Source organism: Parasteatoda tepidariorum, chromosome 12 (assembly GCF_982258835.1).
Source record: "Parasteatoda tepidariorum strain Cologne lab strain chromosome 12, Ptep-v5.0, whole genome shotgun sequence".
Taxonomy (NCBI): domain Eukaryota; kingdom Metazoa; phylum Arthropoda; class Arachnida; order Araneae; family Theridiidae; genus Parasteatoda; species Parasteatoda tepidariorum.
The window spans coordinates 31,111,440-31,134,671 of record NC_141766.1 but is presented as its reverse complement, the minus strand read 5'-3'; the positions used below and the strand labels follow the sequence as shown (position 1 = coordinate 31,134,671).

The 23,232-nt window shown below is 27.0% G+C and overlaps 1 protein-coding gene across 1 annotated transcript in view; it reads left to right on the top strand.

Moving 5' to 3' along the window:
• The window catches only part of LOC107440906 (LON peptidase N-terminal domain and RING finger protein 3), a 40,530-nt gene extending 32,799 nt beyond the window's left edge, over positions 1 to 7,731 (top strand). Inside the window, exons 8-11 of the mRNA XM_016053989.4 lie at positions 1,215 to 1,336; positions 4,066 to 4,233; positions 5,989 to 6,173; positions 6,578 to 7,731. Of these exons, the coding sequence (XP_015909475.1) occupies positions 1,215 to 1,336; positions 4,066 to 4,233; positions 5,989 to 6,173; positions 6,578 to 6,864 (762 nt within the window). The 3' untranslated portion in view covers positions 6,865 to 7,731. The remainder of the gene's footprint in view (positions 1 to 1,214; positions 1,337 to 4,065; positions 4,234 to 5,988; positions 6,174 to 6,577) is intronic.
• Positions 7,732 to 23,232: the final 15,501 nt, after the last annotated feature.

The following is a 23,232-nucleotide window of genomic DNA, read 5'->3' as shown; positions in this document are numbered from 1 at the left end:
CCTTAAAAATAATTATTTTTATATGTTTTAAACAAATAAGTTTAGTAATTTATAGCATTTTTATCTAACAAAGGAAATTATTTTGTTTAGCAATACATTAAATCTTAAAGCATTTTTCCTTACTTTAAACTTCAAATTAGCTGCTTTCATTCCGTAAAAAATTTTTTATTCCTTCGCAATTTTGAATATACAGGACTGCCAACTACTGCGCTTTTTGAAAAATATTTTAAACAGTGTTATACATGTTGTGGAAAATAACTTTAAATCAATATTACAAAGCAAAGAATAATACAATAAAATGTTAGAAATTTTCCCAAAAAGTGCAGAAAGATATCAACTCTGAATAAATAATGCTTGGGTAAAAACCAATAAAGTATAAAATGTAATAACTAAGAATAAAAATATATTAGATTTATTAATTTAAGTTATTTAAAAAAAATCTGAACCTTACAATCAAAAATCAGTACTAGAGGAAAACTTCTAAGGACTCATTTAATCTATCCCTTTAACGAATAAATTTTTTTCATGCTTCACATAATGGAATATTTTTAAAATTTTTTCACATTTAGGTTTTTACAGAATTCTCTTTTTTTTATTCTAAGAAATAAAAGTATCATTTCCATCATGCACCAATCACAGTGCCTACTAATGTACACATATGAAATCTATCATGTTAAAATAAGAAAGGTTGACATTAACAATTCTCTTTTTTTATTCTAAGAAGTAAAAGTATTATTTCCATCATGCTCAAAAAACACAGTGTCTACTTATGTATACATATGAAATTTATCATGTTGAAATAAGAAAGGTTGACATTAACAATTAGTTACCCACCAGAATTTCAGAATTAAAAAAGGGTCAAATTTCTATAAAAGCAATTTGCTCAAATATGATTTTTACATGAGAAAAATTCAAAAAATTAGAATTAAAAAATTGTTAGTGGCTAAAGTGTAATTGTTTTGGTTGTTTTAATATTAATAATGTATATTTTAATGTTATGCAATTTATTTTTATCAATATTAATTGCACTTTTTATGTCAATGTATTTTTACTTTAGCTTTTGGCTTTCATGGGGTTATGAATGCTGAAATAATAATGCTGTGAATTAATTTTTTATAAACTTTCTCTGAAGAAAAAGTTTTAACCTGTATTAACTTTGATCATTCATTCAACTTTTCTTGTTCTTCCCCTTAATGAATCACCATTTTTTTCAGTGCTTAGCTGAACGTGTTCAAAGCACGAACGAAATGATTGAATTAGTTATGGCAAATGTATTCTCTACTGAATATTTTCAAAGGAAAGCATTATTTATTGAAGAAATGGAAGAACTTGCTAAGTAAGATTTGTAATTTATGATTTCTGTCTAACATAATTACTTGAAACATATTTCAAATTAAGAAACAACACAATTTTTAGTGTATTAAAAAAAGGTTACATTGCGGCTATAGATTAAGAGTGCGGCTATAGATTAAGTACATAATTCTAATCTCTGATTATCTCAAATTCATTATTACATGTATAAAGATATTGCCTTATTATGTCATATACAGGGAACCTACTAACAGCTGATAATGGATATCATTTTCAAACTTATTAAATTTTCTAAATTTTGTTTGATTTCCATTAAGCTTTACTTTTTATCTGACAACTCCTAACTAACCTTACGTAGAGCCTGGCTGTTTATATATATATATATATATATATATATATATATATATATATATATATATATGTGTGTGTGTGTGTGTGTGTAACATAAAAAGCTTCAATTAATCTTTTTATGTTATTCCTTTTGTACAAATCCTTTTCTTAATTTATTATTCAAAGCGAAACGCTTTCTCACACTTTTAAATTTGCATTTTTTAATCTATTTTTGGTTCAAGTATGCATTAATTAAAAGTAAGACATTTTTCTCTTTATTTTTTGTAGGAAGCGCGCGACCTATTTAATAAACCAATAACAATTACTAAAATTTCACTGATTACCTAAAACGAGACATTGTACGGATTTTCTTTGCAAGAATTTCCCTAACGTTTATGGAGCAGCACAACGAGTTTGTGTCACTCTCTCTCTCTTTCCCATCATCACATAATGATTAAATAAAATTAATTTGCTCTTTTTAAAATCCTGTGCTTGTTTGTTTTGCTCACATGACAGCTAACATTACATATATATAGTTTTCATTCAATGGAAAAACTTTGCTTGGTATTAAAATTGCTATGCAAATGTGACTGAGTAATATGTTTTCTTTGTTCACCAATATGAAAAAAAAATTAACAAATTCCGCTAGGTAACCTTTAACTGGTTTTATTTCACTCCTAAATTGATAACGGTAAAGTTGACGCTGGATATAACAACCTCTGTCATTTGAATTAAAATGGAAGTTATAACATGTGTGGTTGTTATACCATAAATGCAAAAAAAAAAACTTTAAATAATTATTCATAGGTAAAAAAAACTAATTTTAACCAAGCAATTCTTCACTTCAATAAGAATTTTAAAACTAGCAGAATAATCAATAATAATTAGCTGTTATTATTATTCTGCATGTTAATACATGCTTGAAAATACTTTCAAAGTATTTTATTATATAGGAAAATATTTTGAAAATAATACATTGGTTCTGAGTGTCCATATTTATAATGTCTAGATAACAACAAAGATTACTTGTTTTAACTTTTAAAATTAACCACCCACACCATCAACTATTCACAAAAAATTATTTACTATCGACGTGAAGACATCTTTATTTCACTAGCTTTTTGACATAGACCATGACACCTAGGATACAAATCAAATAAAGAGAATTATGTCATTTTTCCTTTATTCAAAAAAATCTCGAGAAGTTTCTTATTTAATGTCTAGTAACATTAAAAGAAAAAATAATTGAAAAATTTTTTTGAAACCTTATTAAATTAAATGTCTAAGCTTTGATCGCTGTATTCAAATGATCGGTTCAGTTCCATTCAGACGTTGTAATGGGCATTAAACTGATATCATACCTATGGTCAGTTGTCGGAAAACATTATTTTTGTAGTTAACAGCAATTATTGTATTAGAAATGTATTTAACTACATCTACTGCTACATTTTTTGAAATGTAGTAACTACAAATTACTTTCAAGATGTAGTCATTGCTTCACTACTTTTGGGAGACTAACTTTGGAGAACTTCATTTACACCCATGTTCAAAATGGTTTTGAATAAAAAATTAGCTTATTTTATAAAGAATTATTACGAAATATTTATTCGCGTTTGCATGACATAGTTTGTTATTTTAATGCATTTTTTACGAATTTGTTCTTTTAATCTTCAACTTTTTATGACTTTCTCAATAGCAAATATTTAATTTAGAAAATGCTAGGATATTTTTAATTTTGTTAAGTTTTTAATGCTCTTTTAATTCCACTAAGAAATAAAATACTTTGAAAATTACAGAGAGAATATATTCCTTTCTATTGAAATAACATCAATGTTACATGAGAGTACATTCACATGTGAAGGTAATCAATTAGCTATTATTCGTAATGGCTAGTTTAAATATTCGTAATACATAATTCTTATTAACGCTTAGTCACACTCCTGGGACTTTCTCATTGCATTCATTGACGAACCTGCAGAGATTGTATTAATCGAGGTTTGAAAAATTAGTTATTTTTAAGCCTTGCGTCTTTACTAAACTAACATTAAAAGTAGTTACCAGGAATAGCTAATAACTATTTTTTTGTGCTCTCTACTTTTTTTAAAAAGTAACACATGCAACAAACTGTGAAAAAAATTTATTGACTACAGTAGTTTAGCTACCTGAAATCCGCCACTTCTGACTACGGCATACTGGATGGGGCTTTTTGTGTTGATTGTTATTATGGAGCATTGCTATATTAGGGGGTCATACTTAAGAGGGATAAAAAGGTATAGAAACAGATTAAACCATGAAAATTTGATTCTTTATCAAAAGTATAGCTGTTCATTTATATTTTTTAATATATTTTCCTTCTTAAGAAGTATTGATTGACTCTTTAATTGATTTTTTTAAACTCTTCCTAAATTCACATTTTATTTTTAGTGCTGGAAAGGATCCAAATCACGAAATTCCTCTTTTCGTGTGTACCACATCTTTTCCAACTGTACCTTGTCCTCTTCATATTTTTGAACCACGTTACAGACTTATGATTAGGCAATGCATGGAATCTGGCAATCGCAAATTTGGAATGTGTGCTTATATTGATAACAAGTAATTATCTCGTTTTAATTTTATTTTGCATTTCAATTATTTTCTTGTGCCAGACAATCAAATACACGAAAAATTCTCCCTTTTAGAACTAAAAAGAAAAAGTTCAAAAATTTTATTGTGTGAAATAATTATTTATCTTTGACTATCTAGATTGATATAAATTTTTATATTATAAGCATTCCATAATTTTAACATTTCAGCTATAACTTGATCTATCACTTTAGGATAATTCTTTACTGAAAGAAAATCCTGTCTTATTTTAAGGAAAAAGTTATCCAAACTGCTAATATTTAGCAATTTTTTACATTTTAACTATTTCACTTTTAACTACAGTTGTACATCATGTAAGGGACAATTTTAAATGATCTTCTATTTAAGGTCCCTTTGAATCATAAGCCCTTGTGAAGGTGAGGTAGCTCACCTTTTGTTTTCAAAAAACTGTTCATAAAGTTGGAAGTTTTATTGATACATTTATATATATATAAAACATAAATATGCATGTACACATAAAACTTAAAATAAACAGTTTTCTATAAACGAAAAGTGTCCTCCCACCTCATACTACACCTATGCTTTGAATAGGAGCTTTAATATATTTACCTTTAAATAAGGTATACTATTTAAAGGAAACTGAAGAAAGTTTCAAAATTAAATTGGAGATAAAGAAATACAAAATCAAAGTTTAAATACTCTTTATTAATATATTTATCCTTCTCTTAATAATTGCTGCTTCAGACCTTGCCATGGTGCAATGAGGAGAAATTTCACATTCAATGAAAAAATTAATTGTTAGTAGAAGGAGGGAGAAGATTTCTTACCTCCCAGAAACTGACTTGATTGTATTGTTGGAAACAATGGTCAATTAGAAACAATTTGGTCAAATCAAACTTTAATGGACAAACCACCCAATGATAATCAAAAAGCTGTTAATTCAAAAAAAAAAAATTTAAGTGCGTAGGAAAAATTTTTATCTGTTAGGTTCTTGCGTAGGCTGTAATGTGTGAGAAGTGTAGTTTTATTCTTTTACATATTATTACTCTGGTTTCACAGAGGAAAAAATGTATATTGAAAAGGAAAGTTAACATAATTAATCTAGTAGAAATTGAAAAGCTTAATTTGTGTGATTTAAGACAGAATTTTGGAATAAATACAGCCCAAGTTAGTTATGTGCTAAATGATAATGAAGAAATATTTATAAAAATTTATGGGTTCTAAATTACAAGAACATAGAAAAACTTTTATATTTAGAAGAACTGAATCGTAAAATATTGATATAGTAGTTTTCAACTGTTTTTTTTTCTCCCGTAAGAACATGAAATATCTCTATGAATAAAAATAAGACATTCCTACAAGTTAATACACGAAAAAACAAAACAATCAGACTCTACTAGTTGGAGCCTCAATGGTTGATTGAACAAATTTAAGTAAAGGCATATTATTTTTATAACTATTTGTGGTAAAGTAAAGTCAGTAGATAGCAACATGAAGCAGACTGCATAAAAAAGTAGAACAAAGCCTGGGAATTTGAATTTCTAATGGAATTAAATGGGTTTTTTTTACTTTTCTTATTCTCTTTGATTTATGAGCTATCTCTATTTAAGGGACAAGATGATTTGTCCTAATGATGCTCCTGATAAAGATGTGCAACTGTATTTTTTTGTTTAAAATGCTTTACAATTAGACAAAAGGTATAATTTTGTGAAAAGTAATTTGTTCCTATTAAAATTAGTTTTATTTTTATGTTTTCTTTTTTAGCATTGCTGAGTATGGAACAATTTTGGAAATTAAGGATGTTCGATATTTTCCTGATGGAAGATCTGTTGTTGATACTGTTGGAAGTAAAAGATTTCGCATATTAAGTAAAGGGGAACGTGATGGTTACAACACTGGTTCGGTTGAATATATAAAAGATGATGTTTTATCAGGATTTTTTATTCAGGGTATGTATATATGTCTAAAAAATTAATTAATTAACATATTTTATGAAACAAAAGACGTAGAGTATTTATTAGAAATAGCTGTGTTGAAAAACACAATCATGCTTGTGTAATCACTTTTTTCATCTAACGTTTGATTTAAAGGGGTCATTTTAAAGGTCTTAAGAATATTCCTACCTTCTTTCTATGAAAGGCATTTGCATTTTAAATTTCTTTTAATTCCTTTTTTATTTTAAGAATAAATTCCTGGTCTGAAACTTATATATTCGATGTTTCATATAAAAACAAAACTTTGTTTAAGGTAAAAGGAGAATTCAATTCTAATGTATCATGGATGCTTTCTTTGTATTGAATGTATTATATGTTATAAAAATGTTGTTTTCTCATCATGTATTCTTTTTCTTTAGATCTAAAGCAATTGCATGATCATTTATACAAAATATCTCAAGGTTGGTTTATGCGTTTACCTCAAGATACAAAGCATCAAATTTTGCAACATTTTGGTCCGATGCCAAGAATGGAATCAAATTATCTGACCAATCCAGATGGCCCTTCATGGTTTTGGTGGATGCTAGCTATTTTGCCTATTGAACCCAAATCCCAAGTCTTAATTCTTTCTATGACATGTTTAGCTCGTAGACTAAAAACTCTTGAGAAAATTCTTTTACATTTAGACTCATCTATTGTTTCATAACACTGATATACTTTCCCTTATTATTGAAGTTTGTAATTATTATAATCATTTGTTTTTATTTTATTATAACTTTTGACATTATTGATGAAATAATTACTTACTTGAAAGCTGTTTGTAGTTATCTAATTAAAAATTATTAATTGTAAATTATTTATTTATACTTCTATTTAAAACATAAATATTAGGAAAGCATTTTCTTAATTTTTTAATTTGTGTTTTTCACTTCCTTGAGTTAATTTCTTTATACAATAAATTAATGAGAAACTATTCTATTCAATGCTATAATATTTTTATTGAAAATTATTTTTATGTTATGAAGGGTGTCATCACTTAGCTTCATTTCGTTCAAATAGTTTTATTTTAGATTTATTCTAAAAATTGTTGTGCATCTAAATTTTATAATATATTTTTCAATGTGAATTATTACCTCTTATATCAGAAAGTCCTTACATTATATTTTAGTGCAGGTTTTGTTACAGTTTAATAAAACTTTGTTTTTGCTGGTATCTTTTATTTTTGATAGTTTGGAAAGTAAAGGGCACTTTAAACTGAATTTTTAGCAAATTAGATGGAGCTTAGTGTGTTTAAATGTAGTTTGTAATTCTACTTAATTTACCAATGAATTAATAATTGCTTTGCATTTGACTACATACTCTTGTCTCCAACACCCTCATTAAATACTTTAATAAAATAAAAAATTCTACTTTAATAAAATAAAAAATTCTAACTCAATATCTTACCTGGACATTCCTATTGTCATTGTAAAATAATATGTTCATTTTGTATTTAATAACCTGTACATACAGTTGTATATAATTTGATCCCACCTAATACATGGATTCATGTGAGTTAGAAAAATAATTTTATTGTTTACTTTGAAAAGAGTGCAATAACAGTGCCATTTGTTTTGTTTTGGGATCCAGGGTTTCTTTTATTTGTTATGGTTTAAAACAGCTTTAGCTAATTTGTATACTAGCATAAGTTTAAAATATTTTTTTTATTGTTGTTCTGAAACATATATATATTTGTGTAAAGTAGATCTTAGTATAAATTTATTTGAAAACTGTGTTGTCACTGTTATAGAATACTATTATTATAGTGTATTTTTTATTTTAAAGTGTTAAATCTAACTAAAAAGTAATATTCTGCATCATTTTCTGCAAATTTAGTTTTCTTTTTTTTATTATGTGACACTGATGTTTGTTTCAGTAAAGTGCTCTTTTTCTAAAATCAATTTTTAAAGTTTAAGTTGTTTGAGCTCACAATGATATATTATTACATAACTGAAAACTACAAAAATTACATAAACATACTCATAGTAATCAAAATTAAGATATCACTTAGTGATAAAAAAATAATAAAATATATTTTTCTTCGTTAAATATGTATTTAGAAAAATATTCGCGATTAATTTTTTTTTCTTTTAAGGTAATGTTCAAGCATCCTTTACATGAGATAATGGACATAAATAGTTCACTGGAAAAAAATTTGTAGTGACTAGTATTTATATTATTAATGTCAGAATTTTTGCACACATTAATCATAATATATAGTAATGTCTTAACACATACTAATCATATCAGTCTAACTGTGCAATCTAAGAATATTTGTAGAGTGATAGTTTCACTTATAGACGTTTAAAAGTTCCCCACTTTAATGTAAATTTATCGTGTCATATCAATTTATTAAATGTGCGGTAAAAAAACAAATAATAGAGTACTGCAGTTTATGCTGTACACATTAGCATTCAAAACAGATAAAATACTATAGTAAATAATACTCCCTGATATCTCTGATGCTTTTTTGTAGCTCTTGTTAAAATACTACAGATTTTTAATGTTATAAAATAGTGATTTGATTTATTTCATCTCTGTCCACTTTAAAAAAAATGGCAGTAAATTTCTGTGTTAAGCTTTACAAATAGACTTAACTCTCCAAGGCTTTGTGTAAATCTATACAGCATTAGTTTCCCCTTTGTGATAAATTTTAACTAAATATGTCATATAGCGTGATAGAATTAAAGTGTGTTAATGTATTTTTGTCACTGTCATTAAGTGTTTACTTGTTCTCTGGTGTATAATAATGTCTTGTCTATTATAATACTATTATATTTAATGATATCAACTATGCAATATTACCAACTAGTGCACTTTTATACATTTTGTACTCATGTTGCCCATTACATGCTTTGGTAAACTTTTATGCTTCATTCATTTAGTGTAGAAATGTCATCTATGCTTTCTGTTTTCATAGGTATTTTAAGCCTATTCTCAATTTGTGTCTTCCATTTAAATAAAAAATGTTTATTCAGATTCCTTTTGCCTTTTTTAAAAATTAAGTTTGAAGTTACAAAAAATTATTTTGTAAATTATGTTTATTCATATTTATTTTCTATTATGTAAATTTATATATATTCATTTATTATATTTGGCTCTATGTTAATTCATAGTACAGTAGAGGACTGGTTATATGCTTTTAAAAAGACCATCATGAAAATGAAATATTTCCACAACTGAAGGCAGTTGATGAGCCAAGACTTTAAATATTTATAACTAAGTGGAATTTAATCTGAGAATAATATATTTAGGCACTTTAATTTTAAATTTTTTATAATAGAAAAATTTGTTACTGTTATAAATTATAGTTTAAAAACCAATTTAATTTTATTATGTGTTATTTTAAAGGTGACTGGTGTTCAATGCTGATCTCATTGCCTTTCTAATTCTGTTTTTCCATAACGTTTTTGACCCCCTTTGCCAACAGCTGGCTGTTGCTTGAATGAATTACAATTTGCATAATATTATCTACAGTGTTTTTCTCCTTTCATTTCTTGTAATTGAATTGTATTAAAAAATTTTAATGTATTGGATATTAAAGACTGACATATAGTTTTTTTTTCTTAATTTAAACATAAAAAGTTATTAAGTCAGTATAAATTAATAAACATGTATCCTCCAACTAAATAATCCCATTTTAAGCCAATTTTTTTTTAGATTTCAATAATAATAAATTGTACTGTATATTAATTAAGTTAATCTTCCTGGTTAATTACAGTGGTTTTTAAGAAAGCAATTAGATAGTACAGAAAAAATAATGAATGCAAAAGTATGTATGCAAAAAAATTAAAACGAAAATAAAAAAATTTTTACTTTATATTTAAAACATTTGAAAAGTAACAAATATAGTATCTAACATGCATTTTACAATCATATTATTTTAGTGCAGTTTTGGAGTGTTTGCTATTTGATAATCAAATTTGTAAAGCGTTAAAAGGAAATTATCTTCCGTATAATGTAATAGTATAGGAGTAGTAACATGTTGCACTACTGTTGAGGTGAAAAAGTGTATAAACAGTTATCTACTGTATATATTTTTATTATGTTCTATTTTGTTTGGTTTTTTACAATCACTGACTTTCACAATATGTATTATCTTTAAATTACAGGAATATTTTCAAAATAGAACTAATTTATGTAACTAAACGAGTTTATTAATAAACAAACTATCAAATCATTACCTGCAGGAAAAACCTAATTGCATATTTTTAACCTACTTAAAATTTGTCTAAACGTTTCGTAGTCTCTGCTAAGCTAATGTTTGTGCTAGTTTAATTCAAAAGCTGCTGAAGAGTTTTTTTTTTTTTGCTTCTTACATTAATGTTTATCTACTTTGTTAATAACACTTGGTTTTGAGGTCATACTGATATATTTCATAACAATGTCTGAAGATGTTCAGGCATCTGGGTATCTCTAAACTATCTCATAATCTGCATATTAAAATAATAATTAATGGAGTCTTAATCAAAACTGCATCTGAATAATTAAGTATCACTATATGTAAAGTTATAATTTTTTGAAAAAGCATTAACTATAACTTAAAGTATTATCTAGTATCTATCAATTTAATGCAAAAAATGTTGTGATTGTTGTTATCAGACTAAATATAACACAATCAAAATAAACTCATAAAATAACAACTTAGCAATTTTGCAACTGGTAAATACCATAATGCTAGGTAGAAAACGGTAGGAAGTAAAACTGAATAAATTTTAGCTTCATAATATGTTTTCATTGTCTTCACTTGATAGTTTTCATAATTGAAATCGTCTAGATAGGTGTTAGTACAGCTTCATTTTCTTATTTTTTAAAATAAAAACCTAGTGGCCTTGAATTGTATGCAAGATTGTACTCAAAAAGTTGGAGGGAGGGAATAATTGTCTTGGGAAATGGGCTTGTGGGCTCAGCTGAAATTCTTTTCTAGAAGTAATTCTTAGGCCAACATGTTTAATTTTACACCAATGTACTTATTGAAGGAAATCCATCATTTACTTTTTTCCACTTCTTAATTTGGATTAAAATGAAGTTAATATTTACCTGAAGTAATGGACTTTCCATATAGAAGGGACTACAATGTTAATGCAAAACAATACTAACCTTCCTGCCCATTAAATGAAATTAATTAAAAATTCTCGTATATCTTTATCATGTGATCTTCCATTGGGTGAAACGAAACAAAATCTTGTTCCTGTTAGTGAAAAAATAATTGTTCCTTTTCTGTGTCTTGAGTAAACATTTTCTAAGCTGTTATGAATAAATATTTTCCTTATGCTCTTCTATGAGGTTGTAAATGTATTATCAAACAGTATGAATCCTAATGTAATGCAATAAATGTCTTTACAAACCAAAGTATTTGGAGTGTGCACAAAAACTAAATGTAAATAATCATTTATGCTTGCTAAAATAGTTTATATAAACTTGTCAATCTTTTGTTTTTATATCATTCGTAGTTGAATATTTCAAAATTACAGTTAATATTTTTTTAACACTTTAAACTACTATATCCTTTTAAAGTTTATACTTAACTCTTTTAGCAAGTTAAAATTTGTTTGGAGAAAACATTGGATTAATGTCGTATATGAACCTTTGTGTCAGTTGAATGTGCTTGTTATTTATGTCATTCTATTTATATTAGTATTATTAATGCAGATTGTGAACTATATCTTGTGTTTTGTTATGTGTATTTATTTTCAAGCTAAACTTAGATATTTTTATTAATCAGTAAAAAATACATTTATTGAAAGATGCTTTCTTAGAAACTGTTTCTTCACTTTTTCTTTTCTTATAATTTATTATTTAAAAGTTTTTAAAGCATTTTTTTATATTGGAGTAATTCTACGTGAGTTTTTTTTATAAGTTACAACAATTTATATTATATTTCAGTGTTACATAACTCTTTATATGCCAAACGATTTTAATGTGATAGAAAGTGAATTAGCTTGTATTAGTAATAAAAAGCTTTCTTAACATATTTATTAAATCCATACAATCTTATATATATATTCATTTAAGCTTGCTTATTTATTATTGCCATTTAATATAGTTAGTGTTTTAAAATTACTTTTTTTATCTATAAAAACATCGATTTTATATTTTATTTAAAACAAAATAAATAGTATGTTTCAATTTCAGAAAGTGTCTGAAGGCATCTGTAAATTTTTTTTACTTGCTTTATTCGAGATATTTTCATACATGTAACTGTATCAATAAAAATATTGCTTGTAGTTTTTCTATTTTTGATTGTTGATATTTTAACACACTCTATAATATTATAACAATTAAGGAATATTACTTAAACTATTTCACAGAAAAAAATATAAATCTACTCGCAAACTATTTAATCTGTATGAAAATAAGGATCTAAGATTAAAAGAGCTTCTAATGTCAGTAAAACTAGATCTAATTCACATTGCTAAATGACCATTTAAAGGTGCTTTTTATATTAAAAAAGGTATTTATTTAAATTAAAATCAGTGAAAAAATTAGAGAATACCCCCCCCCCAAAAAAAATTAAACCAGTAAAGAATAATCCTAACAAAATAAATATTTGTAATAGTAATCAGAATTATGCCTATAACACAGATAATTGTACCACTGTGTAATTATTATTTAAACAGTGAATTAATTTTTTTAAAAACTGGAATATGAATAAAAAGGCAGTGTTTTTAAAGAATCGCGGTTTATTTTTACAAAAAGTGCAAAGATTGCGCATCAAAGGGTGGGTTGCCCTTCTTAAAACGCTTAGGATTTATTTTTGTTTATTTACGTCACACTAGAGCTTCACAATGGGCTATTGGCGACGGTCTGGGAAACATCCCTGAGGATGATCCGAAGACATGCCATCGCAGAGGGGATGGCACCTCCGCTTCGGTAGCCCGACGACCTGCACGCGAAGTCGAGTACTTTACGGTAGAACAGTTTAACGAGGACCAATACCGCACACCCTCGGTCCCTACGCAGACTGATCCAAGTGGTCACCCACCAGGACACTGACCGCAGCCAGTGATGCTTGACTTCGGTGATCTGCTGGGAACCGGGTCTTAACGATCAGTCCACTGCGGGACTAAAACGCTTAGGGAGAACATTGCATATATATATATGTATTGGCGATCGAAATGGGTTTAAGGTGGCGTAGATCAGAACTCTCTACATATGGCAAAACTTCGCTTGCCTTCAACAGTAGCGTGTGGAGAGTCATAGAAGAAGGAAGTACATTAACTTCTGTCTTGATTTTCAAATAAATTAAAATCTTTTAAGTTGGGCAACTATATGGAACTGAAAACTACATTAAACATAATTCCACTTACACCAACTCTCATAGTTTTCTACCTACGTGTAATCCCCGCTTCTTGGTTCCTCATACTCTTCCATTTGCATGAACTCACCTCACGGTTCCAAATAGTCATTTACTTGCACGAACTCACCTCTTCCAGGTTCTACATAGTCTTCCTCCTGCTCGATATCTCCTCTCCGCGATTTAATAGCGCAAGAGCCGGAATCGGTTATGCTGCGCCAAGTAATTGCAGAGAACCGATTGAAAATCACCTCATCAGCCTGGTTGATTTGAAGTGAATTTTGAACAACCTCAAAATGAGTTGAACAGTGGCGTATCTAGGGTATGGCACCCATGGCAGGTGCCGCAGGGTGCATTATTTGAAAAAGGCGCAAAATCAGTCAACACCAACGTTGCTTTCACCCCCTCCCTCCTTTTTTTCAAAATATTTTGATATTTTTTTATTTTATAAACAGAATTTAAATAAGAAAAATAAAACATTGAAAAGAATCATTTAGAAAACTCTCCAGAATGCAGAATAAAAACTTCAAATGATCCTTAGATAAATCTTTATTTTTCCAGTACGGCCAGGGCCAAAGAGAATAGAAGGGCTGGTTCACTCCTTTGAAGAAACTCTCGCAGCGACAATCCTCCGATTTTCTCTAGTGACGTCACTTTGGCGCAAAGCTCGCACTTTTACTTCAAGAACAGAGCGTTCGGCCTTACTAGCTCTAACTAATATTGGAGCATTTCTTTTTGTGACATATTCTAAGACATTTGTTATTTTCTATAATGACTTTCCTCAGTTTTTGCCGTGAATTTACAAAATTTCAAAACTATTAACGAAATGCCAGTTTGCGCGATTGCAACTTGCAAAAATTCTGATAGAAAAACAAAAGGAAAAAATATAATTTTCCGCGTGTTCCCTAAAGTAAATGAACAACTATGTAAAGAATACGTTTTTTCTATCGTTAAGAACTTTTATAAAAATTCGTTATCTAAATAGAAACCGCCTCGTTACTTCAAAAAGAAAGGCATGTGAAAAAAATTAAAATATGGATAAAGTCAAAGAAAATTAAAACGTAAATAAAAAGGATAAATAAAATATATAGTGTAGTGTTGAAATTCTCCTAATTTCATAACTTATTTTTTTAATGTAGTTATTCTAAATATTTATGATTCTTTTAAAAATTATATTCTCTTGAATTTAAATATCTATAAATTATATCATCTTAAATTTAAATATCTATAAATTATATCATCTTAAATTTAAATATCTATGAACAATTGTAAAATTTTTAATATCATTATGAACCTAAATTATTATTTTGTTTCAGTAATTAGCGTTTAAGGTTGATGTTTCCTAATGATTAAGTATGAACAAATTGCTATTAACGGCATATTTTAAAATCGGGGATTCTAAATTTAACTCAACTTATTGTAAGAATATGTAGATAAAAAAAGTGTCGATACATGCTTTCATTTTTCTTAATAATTAAATTTAAAACTGAACTTTTCAAAATAAAGTTTTTATATTGTCATTTTCGCCAACTAGTAAAATATTTTTATAAGTTTAAAATGGTGTTTTTTTAATATACTGGCCAAGAAAGTTTTTTTAAACTATGTTTATGAAATAATGTGTTAATTGTGTAAAGTTTGAAATCTAATAACCAGAAAAAGTCTAACTTATTTTTACAAAGAGAAAGATGCAAAGTTATCATAATATCTTTGCGTGCGATCTTCCGAGATCTGTGGACACAGTGACGTCATGAGGAGGGAGATCGTGGCTTCAGCTCTAAGAGCGGAGTGAACTAGCCCTTCTATTCTCATTAGCCCTGAGTACGGCAAGCAAAAAGAAAAGATAAGCAAACATCTCTTCATATTACATTACCAGGACCGGCTATTATCCGGGAAAGGATAGAACACCTGCAGACAGAGAATAGCCCTTTGGTGGTGACAGAGGGCAGAGAAATGTGAAAACCATGGGGTGTCCCTGTCTAGCCCAATTATAATACCTAAAATGGTTGTAGATCTTAAATTTTATCAAAGGCGGCTTTCGAATTTGTTGAATGTACAAATCGAACCCCTTCTGTAAATTGGCATAAATCCTTCCTCACAGAAAGGTATTTGCCACACATGGTGGGAATCACTGTCACAAAACCTTTAAATACTAAAAATAGGAGGTGCCTCTGCCCCGCTTGAACCAATAGTAATCAATATATACACTCCATCTACTCTTTTTTTTAAAAAAAAAACATAGTCATAAGTGTAACTAATATATACTTAAAACAAATTTTACAAGGATTTTCTTATAATCAAGAATTCAACTGTAAGTAATCATTTCTTATACATTTATATAAATGCATGAAACTAAATTTTTTAGCTCACATTATATTTTATAGGGATTGATATATTTTCTAGCAATGCCAACTGCTCCACTTTCTTTAAAATATTTTATTGAATGGTTAAAGAGTTAAAAGACGAAACCTTGCAGAATTTAAGATAATTCTGGTAAAACAAATCATACAATAAACATAACTTTTGCCCTCAATAGAAAATATTTTTCTACACGGAGCAGAGCAAATTTGCATCTCTGTATATGTAGATTGAGAGGGACGTTTACCCTCCTCCTCCTCCTCATGAGGTAATAAATTTAAATTTATAATATTTTGTTTTTGTATATAACTACTTTTATAAAAAAAAATAACATTTAATCTGTACAATGATAGTTTGGGGACAAAAAGTGAACTTGGTGTAATTAAATGCTCGTTATTATTATTATTTAGAAAAATGTCTTTAACGCGGCATTTGTTTCGCGGTATTGTTCAATATAATGAAAAAAAAACGAATGCTAAAATTTGAAATGTTGGGAACATAATTTTTTAAGTTTCCTGAAAAATTATTGCAATAAGTAAATATTTTTGTGCAAATTACGTAGCATAGGCTCAGTTAAGAGTGCCAACTACCGAGAAATAAGTTTCTTTTCATTCATTAAAAGTTAGATTTTAGGTTTAACCACTCATAAAAGTTCAATTTATTTATTTTTTCATGTATTTATTTATTGAATGAATAGATTAAGGAACGTATCACGTATCGTTAATTGCTCAAACTGATTTTTCTTGTCTCAGATATGTTATTCACACACAACTTTTATTTTAAATTAATAACTTAAGCTTAAGTTTAAATAATTCTTCTGTTTACAAATTGAGAAAAAAAAAGAGTTGTGTAATTTATTAAGACCTTACTTTGTATATTTTTAATTTCAAAGCATCTCGAACACAAAATGTTTTAATCATTTTTACTGCTATAGACATATTTTGGTAGTTATAAATTATACTTATAAAAACGGATTTTAAAAGGGTTCATGTAAAGTGTCCTTTATTTATATATTTTATTTATATATTTGTGTATTATAAATAAAGTAAAATGGAAACGAAATATTGAGACTATAATGTATATTTTATAACTATCTATTAAAGCAGCACAATAATAACAATATTTTTTTTCATTAAATAATACCCTTTTCATTAAATAATAAGTAAAAAAATTATAATAAACATCTTATAGAAAAATTAGAGCTTGTTTATTTATGAAGCATGTGCATTTTTATAATGTATTATCATAAAAATTCAAAAAGCCCTCTCTGCTCAAAATATTCAAAAAGACTTACATTTCTCCTGTTTTAAAAAAAGAACATTTTAAAACTAATTAAATGCAATTTTTGGAAGGTTAACTTTATTAAATACATTTTTTCTTTGCTATACTGGCCTGTGGACCAAATTAAAACAAGCTAATTAGTTCAAACACGTAGGAAACTACCGTAGATTTGTACTTATAACTATAAAGAAAATGATAAACTCTTTAAACAAGATCAAATTCGTGGAGATTTATTCGGATAACGGCTTTTTTTAAAAAAATACTGATGTTTAAATCCTTTATTTTATATATTAGTTACTTGCTGCTTGTAAGCTGAAGTTGCATTTTAATGGAAAGGTTCTCGATTGGGTTAATTTTAAACCGCTTAAAATTTTCAAATTACTTATCACCCCAGACAATATTTAAATTTTAAAAAAAATGTGTGTGCACCATTGAATAACCGCTGAGGCAAAAATTTACTTTATTAATAATTATGTATTTGTATATCTATGTGTGTGGATTAAATTTGATCATATGAATTTTAAATTTTTTCTATAAACGTGCACTTTGTCTGGATCTTTTTTTTATGTTTTCAACTATTTGCCGCTCAAGTGCAACAATTAAGAAACGATTTTTTTATTAACTAAACTTCAACGGAGTAATTTGGTCCCAAAACAGCTTACTTTGGTTTTAATAAACCGTAACTATAGAAAATTCTCAGAACTATTAAAAATATTTAATAGTAATATTACATTACCTTTTTTTAAAAAAAACATTTTATACCCGTTCAAAATAATATCTTTTTTAGCTAATTCTTTTAACTCTTAAAATAACACTCTCTTCATCATTCGACAAGTTTTATTTAGTATTTAAATTAGACACAACTTAACAAAATATGTACGTTTTAAAAGATTTATTACCTAGTTAATTTTTATAAGTTACAAGATTAAAATGAAGAAGAGAAAAAAATAATTTTCTCCCCTCGTACATGATTTTAAGATCATCCAAGAATGTTTACCCCATCCCTCTCTCCATTTGAAACTGCACTAGTTTTTTTCTTCATAATTTAAATTCAGTCTTCAATTTAGAATCTGCTTAGAGAATGAACGTTTTTCCCTTTATTTCGAATTAAATTAGTTCTGCATTCTATTTTGAACTCAACATTTAAAATAATAAATAAAGTTTTCTTTATCCTCCATTTTATTTATTTATTTATTTTGTGAAATAAGTAAAAATTGTGCGACGAATATGAGCAAAAGAAATTAATATGTGTTTTTAACATTTTATATTAGTGCAGATTTTATAAATGTGTTTTCAGTTATTATTTCACTATTGTAACACTTTTGTTTCTTTACGTAAAAATAATATTCCATTTAGCGCAAATTTAAAGGAAATATATTAGGGAGGAGGAGGAGGAGCATCATTACGATGCGCAGAATTTCGACGTGTTTTCTAGTCTAAGCTTCTGGGAAATATTTTGAAGATCAAAAACCTAAATTCGATGAAAAATGAATGACATGTTTATTAAGGGGAAGTACGTTTTCATATTCGATTTTATTGTTCTAATTATTGTATGCACTAATTTTTTCAACTTATTTATTTGGGTTTAAAGAAAAATAAAATAACTTATAATTTTATCGTAATATTTTGTAATTTAAAATAAAAGAGTTAATGTTTCCCTATCAAACCATTAAAATTGTAATAGTACATGATTATCTGATACTAATAATTAGGACTATCAAAGGTAATTCTTTCTCTAATTTACTTGATGGGTTCCAACCATCTTCGGACTTATGTGCATAAAATGAACAAACAAGAATTAAGGAGAAAAAATTTTAATTTAAATACACAAACTTTTAATTAAATATTTTTTTGAATATTTCCAAGTCTAAATTTTTGATTTAAAAAAAAGTTACATTATCCTAAAGAAGAAGAAAAAAATGCGAACGAAACTTAAGTGTCTATACTTTAACTGCCTTTATTTTCCTTTTAAAAATTTCAAGCACAATGCCGGAAAAATATGTACATAGTGGTTTCCATTTTCACTAACTACTGAAATATTAATTATTAACAATATTATTACAGAAGGTTTTTCTTGAATTATCACTAATAATCACCCTAGCTGAGAATTTATTAAAGATAATAAAATTAATTCTATTGTGACTTTTGATTTCCAGGATCTTTTCTGTAGCATTCCCCTTTCTAAACTAAAAGATGTCTTTTTGAACTATTACTATGATTTTAAAAATATCCTTAATTGCGACTTTGAATATTGGGAAATTCTAATTAATTTTTGTCTTTTTAATAACTATCTTTACAATGGAAAAGAATTTTTATTCAAATTGATAGAATACCACAAGGATCTAATTTTTCATCTCTCTTAGCTAACTTATTTTTGCACTATAATGAAAAAAAAAATCATGCTCTCAATATTGAATATGTTTTTAGACTTATTCATGATTTAACTATCTTTAATTTTCAAGGTTATACAATTTTTTTAAATAATATTTACCCTGTAATCTTACTTCGTAATCATGATGATAATATTAATTTTAATTTTTTAGATTTGGGTATTAAAGAAGAAGAAAATATCTGCTTTTGTGATTTAAACGATAAAAAAAATTATTTTAATTTTAATATAAATAAAGTAATTATTTAGAATACGAATGTTTCTAAACATATCTATTTAAATACCATTTTTAATCAAATGAATAGAATTAAAAGAACATGTAGTAATGTTTATTTATGCACAAAAAAAAATAGACACTCTTTAAAATTGTAATTAAAAAAAAAACAATGGATACCCAACTAAAGTATAAAATTCTATGTGAAATCATTGAATTAATTGTATGTTATAAATAAGTTTATTAAAAACTTCTTGGATAATTTATATAATTTTTACTATGTGCAAATCTATTTCAAGTAATTCCGTGGCTAAAAATATCTGCAAAACGGCAATTCATGTTTCTTTCTCTCGTTTTTTCCTTCTTAAATAAATGTTATTTTTGTAAAATCATTAAAATTGCGTAATTAAATATCACCTTGCGCACATCCATTATTGAGCCAATCCTTGGTAACTAGCAAATCAAACACACTTCAGTACTGATGTAAGAATGAGCTTTAAAATGAAATTCCTCTATTTAAGCTTCTGTTTTCATATTTTGTAATCTGACAATTTTACTACGGAAATATTTTAAATCATTCTTGAAAATTTTCCCTTATATGTAAGTTTATATGAATTAACTACTCGCGCTCTGTAGATTTTGTTTTGTGTTCTGTTCAGTTTTTCCTTTACATTTTATTTTCTGTTTTTTACGTGAATTTTACTACTTAATGTGTTCTGTTTTGTTTCAAAATATTTTTTGAGTGCTCTTCACACTATTGTATTGATATATTTTGCTTTGGCTATTTTGATACAATATTAGAAAGCACTCCTTTCGAAGGATAAAATCGTGTAAGCTGATAAAGATATTATATCCTTTTTCCCCGAATTTTTTATAAAGAAAACTTTTTATTGAACTTTATTTTAATTTTTTTTATTTTATTTTAATAATTTCCTTCTTCTCTTTTCATTATTTCCTGTTTTCTCTTTATACATATATATATATACCTCAAAAATACCTTAAATTTTCGTAAGGGTTCATACCGTATCATTGCTCTGTATAGCGGTGGAGCTCTTTATTAGATTAGATCTCGGCAGAATGATAGACTGTGTGGACGGTATTGCGATGAAAGAAGTCGAAGGTTCGTGTTTTTAAATCTCTGAAGAACTTCAGTGCTTATACTCGAAAAACTTACAACCATTTAATATTAAAACAAACCAAAACGTTACTTTTAGCTATGCTGATCTATTTAAATTAGCGATGTCACTTAAAAAATATTTCAAGATGTATAAGTTGGTTGGTCAAGTTATACAATTGAGCATTTATTTGTATGCTATTTACTTTTATTGCAAAGGACGGCATTCTTCAGTGAGTTTGGGTTTTTCGTATAGTTATTTATTTATTTACATATATATAAGACAGGCTTCTGTGTTCAATATACAGAAAAGCTTAAAGCCTTGACAAATTGGAGAACAGATAGCACAAATTAGAGACTTAGGATAATTTGAACCTGTTACCTGTGAAATTCATAGCATTTGGTGGAAGAATAAAACTCCTTGGCCACAGTGGTCACTTTTCGTCTATTACCCTTTTCAATCTTTCGGTCATGACGGTTGTCTATTATTGCTCTATATAACTTTGAAACTCTAGGTTGATTTGACCCAGGGACTAATATAGGGGATAAGGACATTTGACTTTCCCGGGGGGTTTTAGAAAAGCAACACGCTTTTGACAGACCGGTTTTACGCACAAAAAGTGGCTTTCGCGTCGTCGTAGTGATTATTTTCTGACATCCCCGCCGTACCTTTGCATTGCGCGTAATCAGTGTTGATCATTAAAAAGCAATTTAATTTAAATTCTAAAACTTTTTCATTTCCGTAAACCAGTTTATTATTTTGTATATTGCTTAAAGATGTCTATTCATTACTCATAATTTATTTGTTTGTTTATTGAAGCTTTAAAAGCAGAGATCATTCAGATTACGAGCAATTATGTACTATAGTTTCGGTTTTGTTTAGTTTTGGTTTTCAGAACTTAGATTAATTAAAATCGAAGGAAGGATATTTACTTATCCAACCATAGTTATTAGTTTGAAGCGTCTGGTTCTATTATAACTGAAGTATAGATGCTTATATTAGCATTTTTTTATATTTAAAAATATGATTTAACAGAAGGAGTTCGAAACTAAAATCCTTTGAATTTTATAAGTTTACTATTATTGTTTTAAAATCGTAATAATTAAAAATGCACATCAATGACACATTTTTTTAAAGCCATGCAACCGTAAATTTGTTAAATTTTCTGATGAGAATTAAAAATAAAAATCTTTTTCATGAAAACAATTATTCGCAGTATGTATTATGAGCTCGATTGTATTATCTATTAATTTCCGATCTTTATTAATGCCTTTGCACAAATAATTATTCAAATTATTATAATATATATATATATATATATATATATATATATATATATATATATATATATATATATATATATATATATATATATATATATATATTTATATATATATATATATATATATATATATATATATATATATATATATATATATATATATATATATATATATATATATATATATATATATATATATATATATATATATATATATATATATATATATATATATATATATATATATATATCAGTATCAAAATCTCCCAATTCATTACTTAATGTCCGCGTAAGACTATGTACCTTGCTAATTAATTGCCCACAATCAAATGCTCTTCATTTTGTTTTGATTTACAAGGAATATAGATAAAATAATTCATAATTTATGTAAATATTTAAACATTGCTGCCTTTATGAATGTTTTTTTTAAGAAAACAATCATATTTTGCGTTACACGTAAAGGGAAACCACGAAAATATCTTTCAGATTGCTTGACGCTTAAGGAGTTCCAGCGAAATGCTCAGTAATCGTAATGAATTTTTTTTATATAATAAATAATTTTTTTAGCGTCTTTGACAGACAGTCAGTTATTTCGGTGAATATAGCGAGATGCTCTTCATATTTTTTGTAATTTTTAACTCATTCCAAAAATCAAAGTAACGTGCAATTTAAATATCGGCGTAAAACAATGTTTATAAAAGTTATAAAAATAATTTATTTTAACCAAGATTAAGTTGAAATTAAAGTAATAAAATTTTGCGTTACACGCAAAGGAAAACCTAGAAAATGTTTTTCAGATTGCTTGGCGGTAATAGGATTTCAACTAAATGTTCATCTTTTTCTCAATGAAATTATTTTTTTATAAGCAGTCATTTTTTATTATTAATCAGGCCTAGCCGTTGTGGTTCAGAAGATCAGGAGTCTCCTTGAAGTCAGGCTAACCGTGGGATGTTTTCCTCAAAATGTAACGTAAATGCGGGCTAGTTCCATCAAGAAGTCCAATATGGAGGCAAATTTCTCTCAATACTTTATAAAGGACTCTCCCTGTCTTTTGGATATGATTTAAAATTGAATTTACGGAGTTAAACATGAGTAGGCGTAA